This window comes from Pseudophryne corroboree, chromosome 7 (assembly GCF_028390025.1).
Source record: "Pseudophryne corroboree isolate aPseCor3 chromosome 7, aPseCor3.hap2, whole genome shotgun sequence".
Classification (NCBI taxonomy): Eukaryota; Metazoa; Chordata; class Amphibia; order Anura; family Myobatrachidae; genus Pseudophryne; species Pseudophryne corroboree.
Window position 1 is genome coordinate 218,398,242 of NC_086450.1, and position 15,794 is coordinate 218,414,035.

Sequence of the window (15,794 nt, forward strand, 5' to 3'; positions counted from 1 at the left end):
CTTCTAATATTGCGATAGATATGTATATATATATATATATGTATATACTAGGTGCTACATCGCGCCCTATGGGCGCTCTTCACACCGTCGCAAGGGGCTACGCCCCCTTAACCCTTGCATGCCTTTCTGGGGTTCAATATTTGTATTATATGGAGTATTACCTGCATTCCTTTGTTAGTGGTTAAATATTGCACAATGAAAGGGCGTGCGATGGTGAAGGAGGCGCAGCCCCTTGCGACGGCGTGAACAGCACCTGCAGGGCACAATGTACAGAATGTAGCGGGTGCGGGGGGGCAGAGCCGGCCCTAACCAATATGATGCCCTAGGCAAGATTTTGGCTAGTGCCCCCTAGCACCACTGCTGGTTCTGCCTCTGACCTTGCACTTCTTTCCCGAACCCACACCCCTCATCCATATCAGTCCTTATTTTGGTGTTTGTACCCCCTATATTTTAAATAGGAACAGTTCGCACATTTGGCGCACAGCCCAAAAAGGGGTGTGTTTTTGCTGGCAAGGGGCATGGCCACACAATAGTAACCCCAATTCCAAATACGCCACACAGTACTGCACTTTATTCACATTTGATCATGCGATAGTTTCCATAATTCATATTACATCCCACAGTAGTATCACTTTACCTTATAAACGTTACTCCTCACAGTAGAGCCCATTATTCACATTACATCACACTGAATTGCTCCTTATTCACATTACACTACACCCTATTGCTCTTTATTCACTTTAGACGACACAGTAGTGCCCTTTCTATACGCAACACCACATAGAAGAGCACCTTAAACACATAATTCCACAGTAATGCCCCTAACACATATGAGACACATTATTTATGTCCTTCTAAACATAATGTGCTTACACATTATGACAACCTTTATTAATGCCCTTTTACACATAATGTCCCTTACACATATGCCACACATTATTAATGCCCTAATACACATAATGACACACATAGTGCTCCCTGCACATTTGCTGCACATTGTTAGTGCCCCTATACACATAATGACACATACAGTAGTACCCTGTTACACATACAGTATGCCACACATTATTAATGCCCTTAAATACATAATGACACACATAGTGCCCCTTATACATATGTTGCACATTATTAATGCATTTTTACATGACACACATAATGCTCCTTACACATATTCCGAACACTACTGCACAACCAAATCACTCACATGCACACAGCACTCACACTGCCACTAACACTGTGACCTCTGCCTCTGCTTGGATACAGATGTGTCCTCCTAAATATTGCCTCAGTGCTAACGTCGGGCAAATTTTTTAATGAAAATGCATCTTATTTGCATTGTTATGTGGCTAGGATGCACAAGCAGCTTCTGTTGATTAAAATGATATACAGCATGCCTATATACTGTGTGAGACTGTGGCTGTATCTGCATATGAAATGCTACACACAGAATATAGGCATGCCGCATATCATTTTAATCAGCAGAAGCTGCTGATGCCCCTGGGCATATCAAATGCCCTAGGCAATTGCCTAGTTTGCCTATAGCTATGGCCGGCTCTGCGGGGGGGACTGCGGATGGGGGAGGGTGTCTGTAGATGCAGCGGGTGGAGGGGGGGCAGAAGCGGGGGGGCCCAGATGGGGAAGGGTCGGTAGGTGCTGCGGGTGGGGGAGGGGCAGAGGAGTGGGGGCTGCAGATGGGGGAGGGGTCCGGAGGCACTGCAGGTGGGGGAGGGGCAGGGGTGCCACGGGTGGGAGAGGGGCAGGTGTGGGGATGTTGCGGATGGGTGAAGGGTTCCAAAGGTGCTGTGGGATGGGAAGGGGCGGGGGTGCCGGGGGTGGGGTAGGGGTCCGCAGGCACCGTGGGTAGGGGAGGGGCAGGTACGGGTGGTGCGGCGGATGGGGAAGGAGGTCCGCAGGTGCTGCAGGTGGTGGAGGGGCAGGTGCGGGGGTGCCATGGGTGGGGGAGGGGTCGGTGAGGGGGGGACCGTGGATGGAGGAGGGTGTCTGCAGATGCTGCGGGTGGAGGGGGGCAGGTGTGGGGGGAGACATATATGGGGGGAGGATGGTGGAGGGGGTTTGGAGGTGCTGTGGGTGGTGAAGGGGCAGAGGAGTGTGAGCCGTGGGTGGTGTGGGGGGTCTGGAGGCACAGCGTGTGGGGAAGGGGTGGAGTGATGCATGTGGTGGAGGGGAAGGTGCGGAGGTGTGGTGCATTGGGGAGGGGTCTGGAGGCGCTGCGGGTACTGTACTGCCAAAAAGGTAGTTGGAGGGTATGCAGTAACAGGGCCAGGACAGGGGTGACAGGGTCAGAACAGGGGTGACGGGGCCAGGACAGGGGTGACAGGGGTGGCGGGGCCAGGACAGGGGTGACAGGGCAAGCACAGGGGTGACAGGGCCAGGATAGGGGTAACAGGGCCTGCATAAGGGTGACAGGGCCAGGATAAGGGTGAAAGGGCCAGGATAAGGGTGAAAGGGCCAGGATAAGGGTGACAGGGCAAGGCCAGGGGTGACAGGGACATGACAGAACACAGGGCACGGGAGAGATTGGTATTAGGGACAAAACAGTGGTGACAGACAGATGTGTCTTACCGGAGTCACTGCTGCTGGCTGCTGCTGTTCCACTCCAACCTGTTGGGATCTGCTGCTGGTGGAGACTTGGCATGGCTGACTCTCTTAGGCTGGAGTCCTGCTTCCTCTGCCCGTCCGCATCCCTCCCCCCCTCCTCAGTCACACACCGCAGACCTCATGCAGCTGCCGGGCACTGTGGTAAGGGGAGACTGGGAGTGACTGGTTAGCCCCCAGGAGACGCTGCGGCTGGAGGGAGGAGGGGGTCATAGCATGCACGCGGCGCGGACCTCGCGGCTGCTGGGCACTGTGGTAAGGGGAGACTGGGATTGACTGGTTAGCTCCCAGGAGACGCTGCGGCTGGAGGAAGGAGGGGGTCGGAGCCTGCAAGCAGCTCGGACTTCTACAACGCTACTCGCCGGCTAAAGTGTGTGAAGGAGCTGGGCGCACCTCACTGCGGGTGGCAGCGCTGCAGCTAGCGGTGGGGTTGCCGGGGCTGGAGATAACAGAGGAAGTATGGAACCTGCACAGCGGCAGGTGCCCCACAAAACTGCAGCTAAGAAGCGTGGAGTGTGCCAGAAAGTGACACTCCTCCACGCCAGAGAGCCCCTGCTGAGTATGCTGATGTGGTGGGTCAAGCACACAGTGAGCCGGTGACCGTCTGTCTGTACGGCATACCCCCTCACACACCCCGATACCTCCCAACTGTCCCGATTTTCGTGGGACAGTCCCATTTTTTGGGGTCTGTCCCGCTGTCCCACCCGTGGGTCGCAGTGTCCCACGGTGGGGGGGGGGGGGCAGTTGGAAAGCTCATGTACTCGCTGTTCTGCTTAGCAGAGCAGCGGTGAATAGTGGAGACAGAGGGAGGGGGCATCAGGGGGTACGGATTAAGGGGGGTTCCAGCAGCAGAGCCGGATTAAGGGGGGGGGCAGGGGGTACTTACCGTTGGGCCCACAGTTTTAGGGGGCCCCTGGCTGGAGTAGCTCTGTCCCATCTCAGAAGCTCCCCCGTCCTGCCAGCAACAGCGGCAGCATTGTGCTACAGTCAGCACACGCTGCTGCGTTTTGGCAGGTCTGTGATGTTGCAGGGAGGCAGCAGTCTCCCTGCTTTCTTCTGCCTGTGCGGATGTGTAGGGGGGAGCGACCACCTCCTCTGGATTTAGCCCTAGCTGAGGGGCCAATATTCCATAAAAAAAAAAAAAATCCTGGAATTTGCATAAGGGGCGTGGCCTCGCATCCCGCGATTAGGTCACGCCCCCAATCCCACAGCAGGCACAGCAATGAGATAGGGCTCCCTTGTCTCAAGTGCCCTGGGCCCCCCGGACTCATAATCAGTCCCTGGGGGCATGCCAGCAGCTCACAGAGCGCTGGGCATGCCCCCTCACTGACAAAAACGGGGGCCCTCCCGTGAAGCCACACGCCCTTTTTGTTGACCACGCCCCTTGTGTGTGTGTGTGTGTGTGTGTGTCCCTCCTTCTTCCTGAAGAAAGCTGGGAGGTATGCACCCCTGCCTGTGCCATGCCCATACTATCTGCTTCTGCTCCTAGTCTCCTATAGATTTGGCCAGATCTGTGACTCATTTGACTAACTTCGCCCAGTGTTGTGACTCCACCCAGCGTTAGCAAATGAGTCACAAAGTCACAGATCTGGGCTATTATATAGGAGATAATAAATATATATATATATATATAATAAATTACCTTTAGGTTTATAATTTTTACTGTTTTATATCCCAAAACATTGCCTATATACCGTATCACACTTTCTGCTTGTTTTAAAAATGTTTCCTATCTCAGTCATTTATTTTTCTAATTTCACACTAATACCAATTACTGCTGAATGCAAATGACAAAAGTGTGAAACCAGTGAGTGAGGAACATTTTAGTGACTTATAAATAGTCTCTGAAACTGTGCGCTAGAAAATTATAATAAATACAACTATACTAGGTTCTTTGCCATTGTGGTATATGATAATATTGTGTAGACCAGATTTAGGCAACCTGTATCTTTGCAGTTGTGTTGTCTCTACAAGCCCACAAGAAGGTGATGATGCGGTTTCCTGCAAATGTCTACGTTATGGCTCCAACACTGCTACCTAGTGAGGGGAAGCATTTAATTAACTGGCTGTCGGGATCCCAGCGGTCAGGATACCGATGCCAGAATCTCGACAGCCAACAATTCCGCCAGATGGAATGCTGGTGGAACAGGGCTATTCCCACTCATGGGTGTCCAAGACACCCATAGAGTGGGAATAGATCCTGTTACAAGCGCAGTGAGCCTCCGAGTCTGCAAGGGGACTCTTACCGCTCACCACGCTGCCGGCATTCTGGTGGGCAGGGTGCCGCTATTGGTATAATGACAGCCGGCATCCCATCCGCCATCCATCCATACCAAACCTGTTTTTGAGTGAGTCTGAAATTCTGCACTAAAGTTGCTGCATTCCATCAGGACATTGTTGAATGCCATCGGGACACTGGCACTGCTGCATTCCAATAGGACATTGCTGCATTTCATCTGGCTACTGGTGCATTCCATCAGGACACTGCTGCATTCCATCAGGACATTGTTGCGTTCAATTGGGACACTGCTGCATTCCAATAGGACACTGCTGCATTCCATCTGCACACTGCTGCATTCCATCTGCACACTGCTGCATTCCATCTGCATACTGCTGCATTCCATCTGCATACTGCTGCATTCCATCTGGACACTGGTGTAGTGTAAAACTAGGTTCACACTTGACAATGGCATGTGGTGATGTGATGTAATGATACATTGTATCTACCACTAAATGATCTGTTGAATGACAACGCAATGTATCATACTGCATGCAACACCTTATCAGCGAACTGCACCAGTGGAATTGTCCAGTTGGTTGTACAGCACCTCCAATCGGATGATTCAATGAATGGCAGGTGGGAACAACAGTTTGTGTGTACACACTACGGATTGTGTATTCAGTTGCGTAACTACAGTCACCGCAGCCACAGCAATGGATTGGAGGTGCAGGGCTGCTGGGGTGCCGCCACTGACTGCTGCTGTGTGTGACTGAGACTGAGTCCAGGAAGGAGCCGGAGGGACACAGGAGCCGGAGCGCTTCTTCTGTGTCCCTCCTGGTGGCAGGCAACGGGCAGCGGCGTGTCTTTCAAATGAAGTGCCAGTTCATGAGCCAATCAGAGCTCACGGACTGGCAGCCAATCAGGAGCAGCAGCTGCCGGTCCACAAGCTCTGATTGGCTCATGAACTGGCACTTCATTTGACAGACACGCCACCGGAGACACAGGAGAGGCGCACGCTGTGCCCTCCAGCTCCTTCCCAGACTGTACCACTACCCTCCTTCCTGGACACCATAGCAGCGGAGAGAGGGTATGTAGCTGGCACTGGAATAGGGGCATTTTTGGCACTGGTGTTATATGTGTAGATGGCAATGGGGGAGCATATGGGGCACTAGGGGCATATGTGTATGTGGCACTGGGGGTCATATTTGGCACTGGGGGCATATGTGTATCTGGTACTATGAAGGCATATGTGGCACTGAGGGCATATGTGTTTCTGGCACTATGGGGGAATATTTTTTATCTGGCACTGTGTGGGAATATCTGGCACTGGGGGCATATTTGGCACAATAGGGACAGAGCACTAGCAACAAGCATTACCCCCTGGTAACAAGCATGACACCCAGCTCATGAAATCCCTGCCAACAAGCTTTACCCCCTAGCAACAAGCATGACACCCCTGGCTACGAATATTACCCCCTGGCAACGAGCATGACACCCAGCACATGATACCCCTGGCAACAAGCATAACACTTAGCATATGAAACCCCTGGCAACGAGCATGACACCCTGAGCATGAAAACCCCTGGCATCGGGCATGGAACCAAGAGTATTAAACCCCTGGCAACGAGCAGGTAATTTAAAAGTAATTAGAAGCCTTACTGTAGGGCTTAATGTGTAATGGGCATTGGGGTGTGTGGTATAATATATCACGGGCATTGTGGTATGTGGTATAATGTCGCAGGGGCATTGCAGTGTGTGGCATAATGTATAACGGGCATTCCGGTGTGTGTGTTATAATGGGTCACAGGTATGACGGTGTGTGGTGTACTGTATCACAGGCATTGTATGTGCTATAATGTCTCGGACATTGCAGTGTGTGGCATAATGTATAACAGGCATTGCGATGCATAGCATAATGTGTCACAGGCATTCTGGTGTGTGGCATATTGAGTAATGGGCATTATTGTGTGTGGCATAATGTGTAAGGGCCATTACAGTATGTGGCATAATGTATACTGGCTATTACTATAAGGAGGAAAAATGACAAATAATGTAAGGGGCATGAATCAGGATTATTTTTTTTCCTGTGGTGGCCAACGTCTGGGCGTGCAGGTTGCAAAACTGGTGTATAAGGTAATCTTTTCCTGCAATGACACGCCCCTTTAAGCAAAGCCACATCCATTTCAGCAAGGCAACACCCCTTTTTGCGGTGCGTGCCTACGGCACGCGCGTATTCATCACTTTACTAGTAACAATTATGAATGGGGGGGCACCAGAGAATGTTTTGGCTTGGGGGAGAAAAATTTCTAGTTACGCCACTGTGTGTAATCTATATTGTTATGCTGCGGGCTGGAACGATGTATCATACGGTAGATGTTATAATGTGTGCCCTGCTTAAGAAGAGAGCAGTTACTTATACTTTTCCATAATAATACAAAACTTATTAGTAATATCTCATGAGGAGTTACTCAGTGCTTTGCTGATGTAGTACAGAAACATTACAAAGAACTGACAGGCATGTGTCTCTTTTTTTATACAGTTTTATTATATGGCACAAAGTATGATTAAGGTTAAGTCAAGGCCAAAAACCCAGTGACACTATGAGCGGATTATCTGGGACAGAAATGACTTGCTCTAATATATTCTTAGAGTAGCTACACATGGGGAAGATGCGGGCTGAGTGATCTAGCACTGACCTCTCAGCACATATCTCTCCCCCTGCTCAGCAAACAGCGCGGTGTGTGCTGAGTGGGGGGAGGAGGCGCTCATTTCACCCAGCGGTGAAATGAGCGATGCGCTTGATTGTGCCAATATAGCACCGGCGATAGTGAAGCGCAGGGCTGTGCATCGCTATCGCTGTGGGCAATACACACGGAGAGATCTGTGCTTAACTTCTAAGCAATCTAGTCAGATTGCTTAGAATTTAAGCACGGATCTCTCTTTGTGTACCCCCCTTTAGGGTCAATTAATCACAAGACAGTTTGTATATGCAAAACATATTGAAAATATTCCTCCAGCTACATATAAATTTTAAATGAAGCATTCATGAGTACTGCTGAGTGAATTCATAATTCCAACACTGACTTACATTTCTAACCCCAGCATATTATGAGGAGCTGAATTTCCCAGCGGTTCTCACCAATTTCATTTACAAAACTCTCCAGGGAAAGACAGAGAGAAGAACTGGGATCATAGCGGAGGAAAAATTCTAAGGTTAATGGCTCAGAGACACATGGGCCTACACAGAGAAAATGGGCCCATGAGTATCAATGAGGAATTAGCATTAATTATCACAAATTAATCAAAATCATCACAAATATGGCTAGCAAAGACACATTAATAAAAAAGAAATAAACTTGATTATGTTTAGTTTAGATTATAACCTGAAGTCCATTTGGCGGATGCATCTAGCGTCGCATTCACATCCCACCACTCACTGCATGCATACCGGCATTTAGGGCTTAAATGTGCCAAAATATACTAAGGATCTAGGGAGGGGATTCATTTTGACACGTACAAGTAAGTGCAAGCATATGCCACTCTTATGGTAGCTTTGCATTCCCTTAGCCCAACCCCACCTGCTTTCCCCGACCCCTCCCAGTCAATACATTGACCATTGGGGCAGGCAGCATTTGAACTTCTGTGTGCAAATAAGTAAAAAATGTGTATAAAATCACATTTTGGGACTTTATACACATTTTACATTTTACATTATTTTGCAACAACAGTAATAACCTAGTGTCACCGGTACACTGTGAGTGGATTTGTATGTGGCTACGAGTCAACTAAGATGCAAATGTTAGGAAAAAGTGTCAAAGTCACGCCAAGTGTCTTGCACCATGTGGTGAAAAGACGCTAGATGTATGAAGACACATCTGAATTATAGCTCATTCGATGAGTAAACTACAATTATGATCAAAGTATGGTGAGATTTATAGGTGAAAAAGTTTCTTTGTATAGAATTTACAGTATTTAGGACTGGGATTATAAACACAAACGAAACGTATAATTAGCAAAGAGCAGACATACAGCACAGCTTAAAATGCTAAAATGAGATCTTTATCGCTGACTCAAAAAATGAATGGCTTCTTGTTATGTGTAAAGAGGCTGCAATAAGCCATCAACTCCCAAGACTCCTGCTGCATGTTAAATACTGTCTTTCCTGATATTTAATGCAGAACAACAGCTGCCCTGTCAGATGCCTGCGTAGCCAGCAAAACACAAGGCTGCACCATCTTCATTTTGGCTTGTCTGGGGCGCAGGTGACATGTTTAAAAATTGAAGCTACAGACCCAATTTGAAAAAGCAAAACGTAGGCTGTAGTCACTTAACACCAGAATAAACTGGGCTCCTGCTGCAATTAATAGCTTGATGGCTTGGCTGATCTCTTTTGGAGAGGAGATTGCGAAATATTTAATGACAGTTAAATATGAATGAAGACACAGGAGTTCTTACCGGCTACATTGCAGTAAACACGCACAGGCGCAAGTGGTCCGCTTCCATCAGAATCAATGTAGTAGAAATCAGAGGGGTACCCCTTGTGTCTGTAGGCCTCACACGACTGCTCAAACAAAGCTGAAATGGAAAAGAAATGGATGAACAACACTGAATTCTCCCAGAGCAGTTACACATTAGAATAACATTACGTTTCTCTGCATAATTATGGACATTCTTCTCCCTTGCCTGCAAGCATCTCAAGCAATATTTGATATGTGCTCACAGGAATATTTAGAAAGCAATCTGGCGTGAGCCTGTCCATAGACGCCAGGAGACTGCGTTTATTGAGATAAGCTGCACAAATTAGATCTATGTGGCTAAATATTGAGTTTATCTTACATTTCTTAGATTAATGCCTTTTTTATAATATACTGTAATATATCCTGCTAAACTGAGGCTTTCTGAGTAACATTCAAGGATGTATTAATCTAAGGTAAGTGTTAGTAGTGTGTTTGAGAATCCTCTGCTTCTCCAGCAAGTTTTCTGCTATGGTGTTAAGCACAGTTGAAAATGGAAGATTCAGGTTTCCCTGTTAGACAAAATGTAGAAGTGTTGCCTTTATGGAGTTATATTGGTTTGGGGCATAGGAGTTCCAAGTGAATGATGGTGGGGGGTACTAGAGCCAGAACGAGTAAACACTGATTTGCTATCAGACAGTCAGACAGTAAACAGCACAAACATTTTCAGGTCCGACACTAGTAACAAATCACAGTGCCAGAACCTGTCTCCTGATGTCACTGTCAGCTCTCAGCAATTGGAAAGAGAGGAGGAACAGTGAGTATACAGTATTATGGGGCGGAGACATGGGCATGCCATTCAATAAGAACGAGTTACCAGAATGGGCACTGCATAAATGCCTTAAGAATGTACTGTTCTTGAATAATATTATTATTATTATTATTATTATTATTAGCCTCATCACCATCATCATTATTATTATTTAGGGCTCTGCTTTAACTACGCCAGACTGGGCTTTCCCTGACATGGTTGCCTCTGATGCGACAAGTCAGAAACGGCAACTAGCAGATGCCGGACGTTAATCTTCCAGCTGCCAGCAATCTCAGAGGAACTTACCATCCCTCTTATTCCTTGTTCCCTCCCCCAGTGCCTGCCATCCAGCTGATCACTGCAGATTGGACAGCCCGGGTGCTGCTCCTCTCAACAGCCAATAGGTGTGGAGTGCTGCCAGTCACTTCTGATTGGGCAAGCCGGGGGAAATGGAAATCCAGCAGCCCTCAACTCCCAGTGTATACCTATTTGCTGCAGAGAGGAGCAACCACCGGGGAAATACAAAACCACACTGTCATGATGGTCTGATCATCGATGGTCCAATATACCTGCCTGTCAATGTTTTTTAACAAATGCAATTTGAAGAAAAATTCTTTATTTTAATAAAATCATGTTGGGTAAGTTTTAAATAGATGTTCTTTACCTAATTTAATCAGAAAAAAAAATTACGAGTGGGTTTTGGGAAAAAATATTATATTATAAATGGTTAACAAATCTATGCCAGCAAAGAGAATTATGTGTTGTAGTGACACAACATTTAGTAATGCTTTCTCACAACACTGGGGCTGTTGGGCCCCTACCTAAGTTTGCTATGGGGCCTGGTGATAACCTATTCTGGCCCTGACTATGTGTTTGATTCCAGCAATGCTCCTTTCTGTATGGTGTTGGTGTTTGTATGATTATTTTCTATGTCCCGAGTATACTGTAGTACAGTATTATGAATCATTTTTTTTTCATGGAGGGGCTCATCCAGAAGTGAATAGATGACCACAACGGACAAAGAGGGTGCTGTTAGTAATTAACAGTTTAGGGTACTAATATAAATCAAGAAAACAAAAATTTCAGGCTCTAGATATAAACGTAAATTACAAACACAAAAACAAAACCCCCACTAAACTAAAAACTGTTGAGTTCCTGACTTGGGGAGGAAGCTATCTCACCATCCTGTAAGCTGTGCAAAACCTACCGTAGGTATTCTGAAAGTATTATGAAAGCATTGTATTCTACAGTAATCCCCACTGATTATATTGTGTGATGGTTTACTTTCACAGTGTTCTTAACCGGACATTAATTAAGGAGAAATAATTATACATTCAGCAATTAAACCAGGCACAGTTTATACACAAATGCTGCGATGGAAAATCACTACACAGATGATTATTTCTTGAGTTGAGGTAATAAATGTCAGATGTTGTTGAATAAACACTCCAGAAAGTGCTAAACATTGTCAAGGACTTCGTAGCCTCCGCACTGTGCTTTTAATGTAACACGTCTTATGGGTTTTAGTGAAATATCAATAGAGTAACAACTAATTAATTATTCAATCACCGGTGTGATGAGCTGCCTGGAACTCATTTACACATTGTTATCTGAATAAATATTAGATCCTGATATGGTGCATTTCTCTGGTGGAAAGGTAAAGTCCATTATGCTACAGCTGTGTTCATGTTGATATTAAAATATCTATTTACAATATAAAAGTGATAAATATTTTTAGCAAACTCTGCAGATGAAGACCACATTCAGGGTTTATGGTATCTCACGGTTAAACAACCACATCCTGATGACCTCCATTACATTTTTATGATAGATAAAAGCAAAATATTGGTGTCATAAAAATTGCATTTTGGGCCATATTTACGTAGAATACCACAAGAAGAATAGTTGTAATAGACAGGGTTCTTTGCTTGTACTCACAGGGTCATTTGTGCTTCTTGGAGAAATGAATAAGTATAGAAACAAATGGGTGCCAAGGACTCATGGTTCAGAGTTGCGATTATTATGGGAAATTAGGCATGGCTTGTGGTTAATGGTAGTGGGACATAAAAGGCCAATAAGGCAAAATAATGCCATTGGGGTGTAATTATTTACTGTATGTCTGGTCTATATCCGTGCTCACACAGCAAATACCAGATATTCACACAAAGAGAGGAAATTGGGTCACAGCTGATACAGAGGAGTCCATTGATATAATCATGTCAATCAGGAATTGTTATACTGTGTGGGTGATCACTTTCTAGTGTTGCCTATACTGTCCCTCTATTGACTGTGAGGGACAGAGACTTCCTATTTACCACAAAGTTAAGTTTAATCAATTAAAAGCTGAATAATACTGTATGTAATATTAACTAAAATTCTTCATTATTAATAAGTTATAAAAGTGGATTTTAATTACAACTTTGGAATTGACACTTTAGTTATGGTGGCAGTAGGGATCCTACATGCAATATATACACATTTTATTGGGTGAATTCAATTGTTTTGAGCATCTAATTTGCCAGTCTAAATGGGACTGTTTAGACGGCCAAACAATTGTCACAAATCATTTGTTGCTTGACAGGGTTTAGCCGTGTAAAATGGTTAAACCCATCTAAAGTCCTGCTTTGATCAAACAAAGTGCCAACTTAGCGCACATTACCTCTCGCACCTCAGGAGTCTGCAAGAAGAAATGCAATCGGCGCGGCCACTATGTGTTCAGACAATACGAGTAGGGATGTAAAAACCAAAGTAATAAATGATTTAGGGCAGCAATATGGCACAATGGTTAGTAGATTTATGTTGTGTTGTTTGTGTAACCATGCTTGTGTGTTTTCCCAGCTGATACTTTGGTTCCCTCTCACAATAAAAACTATCGAGTGTATGTTTGTGTGTGTGTTGAATTGCCTTATTTTACTTTTGATAATAATGTACAAGCAAAAAGAGTAGTGGAAACACTTTGCCGTGTAGTGCATTGCTGTCATAGGGCAGTTTATGTATTGATTTAAGTCAGTGACTTGGATATAGTTTCAAAGGAACATGGCAGGGGACAGCAAGAAATGTATAAACAATTTGTAAGCAACCTGACAAACTCTATCTGAAATGTTAGAACTAGTTAGTTCCCTGATTAGCATAGTGACAGAGTTCCCAGGTGTGGGACACTCACAACTACTATCAATAAATCTGCAATGCTCACTACACCATTTATGGGGGCAGCAAATGAGTGTAATGGGAACTGTCCAAGGGAAGATGGTGGATGCCCCCAATGTGACTGCTTCCAACCAGGGCCGGATTTGGGGGGGTGGGGGTGAAGGGGGTGACTGCCCCCCCCTAACACAGTCATAGCCATGCCCACTTTTGAGCAGAAGAGAGCTCTCCAGCGAGAGCCTAAGGCAGAACGATGTGCTGCAGCTTATACCACAGCAGCACAGAGGAGCCAGGAGAGCAAGGGATACAGAGCATTTGCCCCTCACTTGCTGGTGTGTGGGTACTAGGGCTAATAAATACAATTACCCCATTTTACAGTCACATGTACATTGAACAATCACAAAGCTCAATCTCAGTCTCACTCAAAAAGTTCAGTCAGAATTGAGAGAGGAGGAGTTAGGATTGCAGATGGGAGGAGTTGGGACTGTAGAGGGAGGAGTCAAGATTAAACAGTAAACCGCCGCCCCCTAAAGAAAAGCCTAGATCCGTCCCTACTTACAACCCAAACAAAGTTCTTTCCTTTTAACTTCCTTGTTAATATGTTATAACAGTTACCTGTGCTGAATGAATTAGTTCATATTAACTCAGTTATTTAATGCGGCACAGGTAACTGCAATACATAGTAAATGACATTGGAAGATTGGGAGAGGAAAGGGCTCAAATCTTAGTTTGTACAGCGATCAAATTACTGTAGGTACAGATGGTACAGCTGCTGCAGTTCCTTGTTAGGAGAGGGCCCTGGCAGTGCTGGGTTCCCCCTACCACCTTCTTTTCTACCCTCTGAAGGCTCTTCTTCTGAGTGGTGCTTGAGCTGGACATACATGCAAAAAAACATAAAAACAAAACAAAAGAAACAGTGTTCTTTTCAGGCAGAAAGTTGGGTCTGAGAAACTTGGCTAATTATGCTGTTCGGTGCTGCATCTATATAACTACAGTATTTCTACTCTCTGTGTCAGTGTGGGGACTGACAACCTCTTTACCAGCTGCTACTGCCAGTGCATTAAGGTGATCTTGTGCTTATTGTTGGGAAGCCTGGCCCTTGCCTAAGTTTTGCAGTGAGGACCAGCAATGCGCAGTTCTACCCTGATATGGAGATGGGCAGTGTGTAGATGACTGGTCCACATTAAGCTTTCTACTGCACCAAGCAGACATCATCTCAGGTCACCTGCGAAGTCAGACACAATAAAACAGGCCTGGATGTGATGATAAGGAAAGTAGATACTGATATGAACACAGTTTCCAGGATTTAAAGCCAAATAAAGCTGGATGTAATCTACTTTAATAAAAAGATCATTACTTGTGACTTATCTAAATCTTTTTTTCCTAACACATTGCTAGTTGAAACACGGTGAAATACTTTTTCTTCTAACGAGTTTATTAATGCTTCAAGTCACAGTTATAATTAACAGCTGAAAGGTTTTTTAGATGTGATTTCATATCCTGAGGCTGCTGTATATTATTCAGCACCTGAAATCTTCCAGTTTACTCAAGGTCTCATCTCTCCAATAAAGTAGGAGTTATAATTGGGTAACACTTGTTACACTTTCTTTTTGTGTTTGTTTTGAAGAGTGTACTACCAGATGAATTACTCCGTGGGAGGATATGGTGTATAATTACTTTTCTATATTTATTTCTTGTGAAAGCTGCTTAATTTTTAGCGAAAATGATTAATTTTAATATTAAAAATGTCAACTGTTTCTGTATGTAAGCCAGAAAAATGTAATTAGTTCCTGATGAAAATTATAGCTGTGGGTCAGCAGTCTTGTGAAAGGGCACATTTTCCATATCCGAAAAAAAAAATAGATTTTTAATTTATCACTATCACTGTTATATAATGTACAATTATTTACATTAGAATACATATTGTATTAGCCGGGTTGCACATTTGGTTATTTTTATTCCCTGTACCCCATTTAGAAGAATTAGCTTAACAGGGAGCTTAACCACACGTGTGCTTCACATATATATTTTTTCATTGCACAGTACACATGTACAGTAAGTAAAAAAATATATAAATTCCAATGTAGAGTATCAGTGCATCATTGTTATCTACAGGTACTGCATGGTACCTGATGAAACTGCATATAGGCGCAGCAATAATTATTATCAATGCATTATAGTAACTCTCGCTCTCTAGATAGATAGATAGATAGATAGATAGATAGATAGATAGATAGATAGATAGATAGAGATTTCATGATTCAAGTAAGTGATATCCAAAATATAACAGTTTTCAGTGTGCAATTTTTAAAATGAACATATGAGTACATAGACGTTTTGTGACAAATTAAACTGTTATGCAATAAAAGTAAATAGCACCATTAAGAACAAGTGATCCTATAGTTTTGTGCAAAGGTGTAGTGAGTTAACAAATTGTGTGCCATTTGGAATTTGTATGTTGACTTTCCATGATTACTCATTCTTTCTGAATCAAGTGCAAAACTCCTATTTTAATCTATTGCATATTCAGAATGTGCACCAATAAATG

General features: G+C 44.7%; 1 protein-coding gene across 1 annotated transcript in view; it reads right to left on the reverse strand.

Moving 5' to 3' along the window:
• The window catches only part of CNTNAP5 (contactin associated protein family member 5), a 737,066-nt gene that overhangs the window by 234,889 nt on the left and 486,383 nt on the right, over positions 1–15,794 (reverse strand). The window contains exon 12 of the mRNA XM_063933980.1: positions 9,293–9,412. Within this exon, the coding sequence (XP_063790050.1) occupies positions 9,293–9,412 (120 nt within the window). The remainder of the gene's footprint in view (positions 1–9,292; positions 9,413–15,794) is intronic.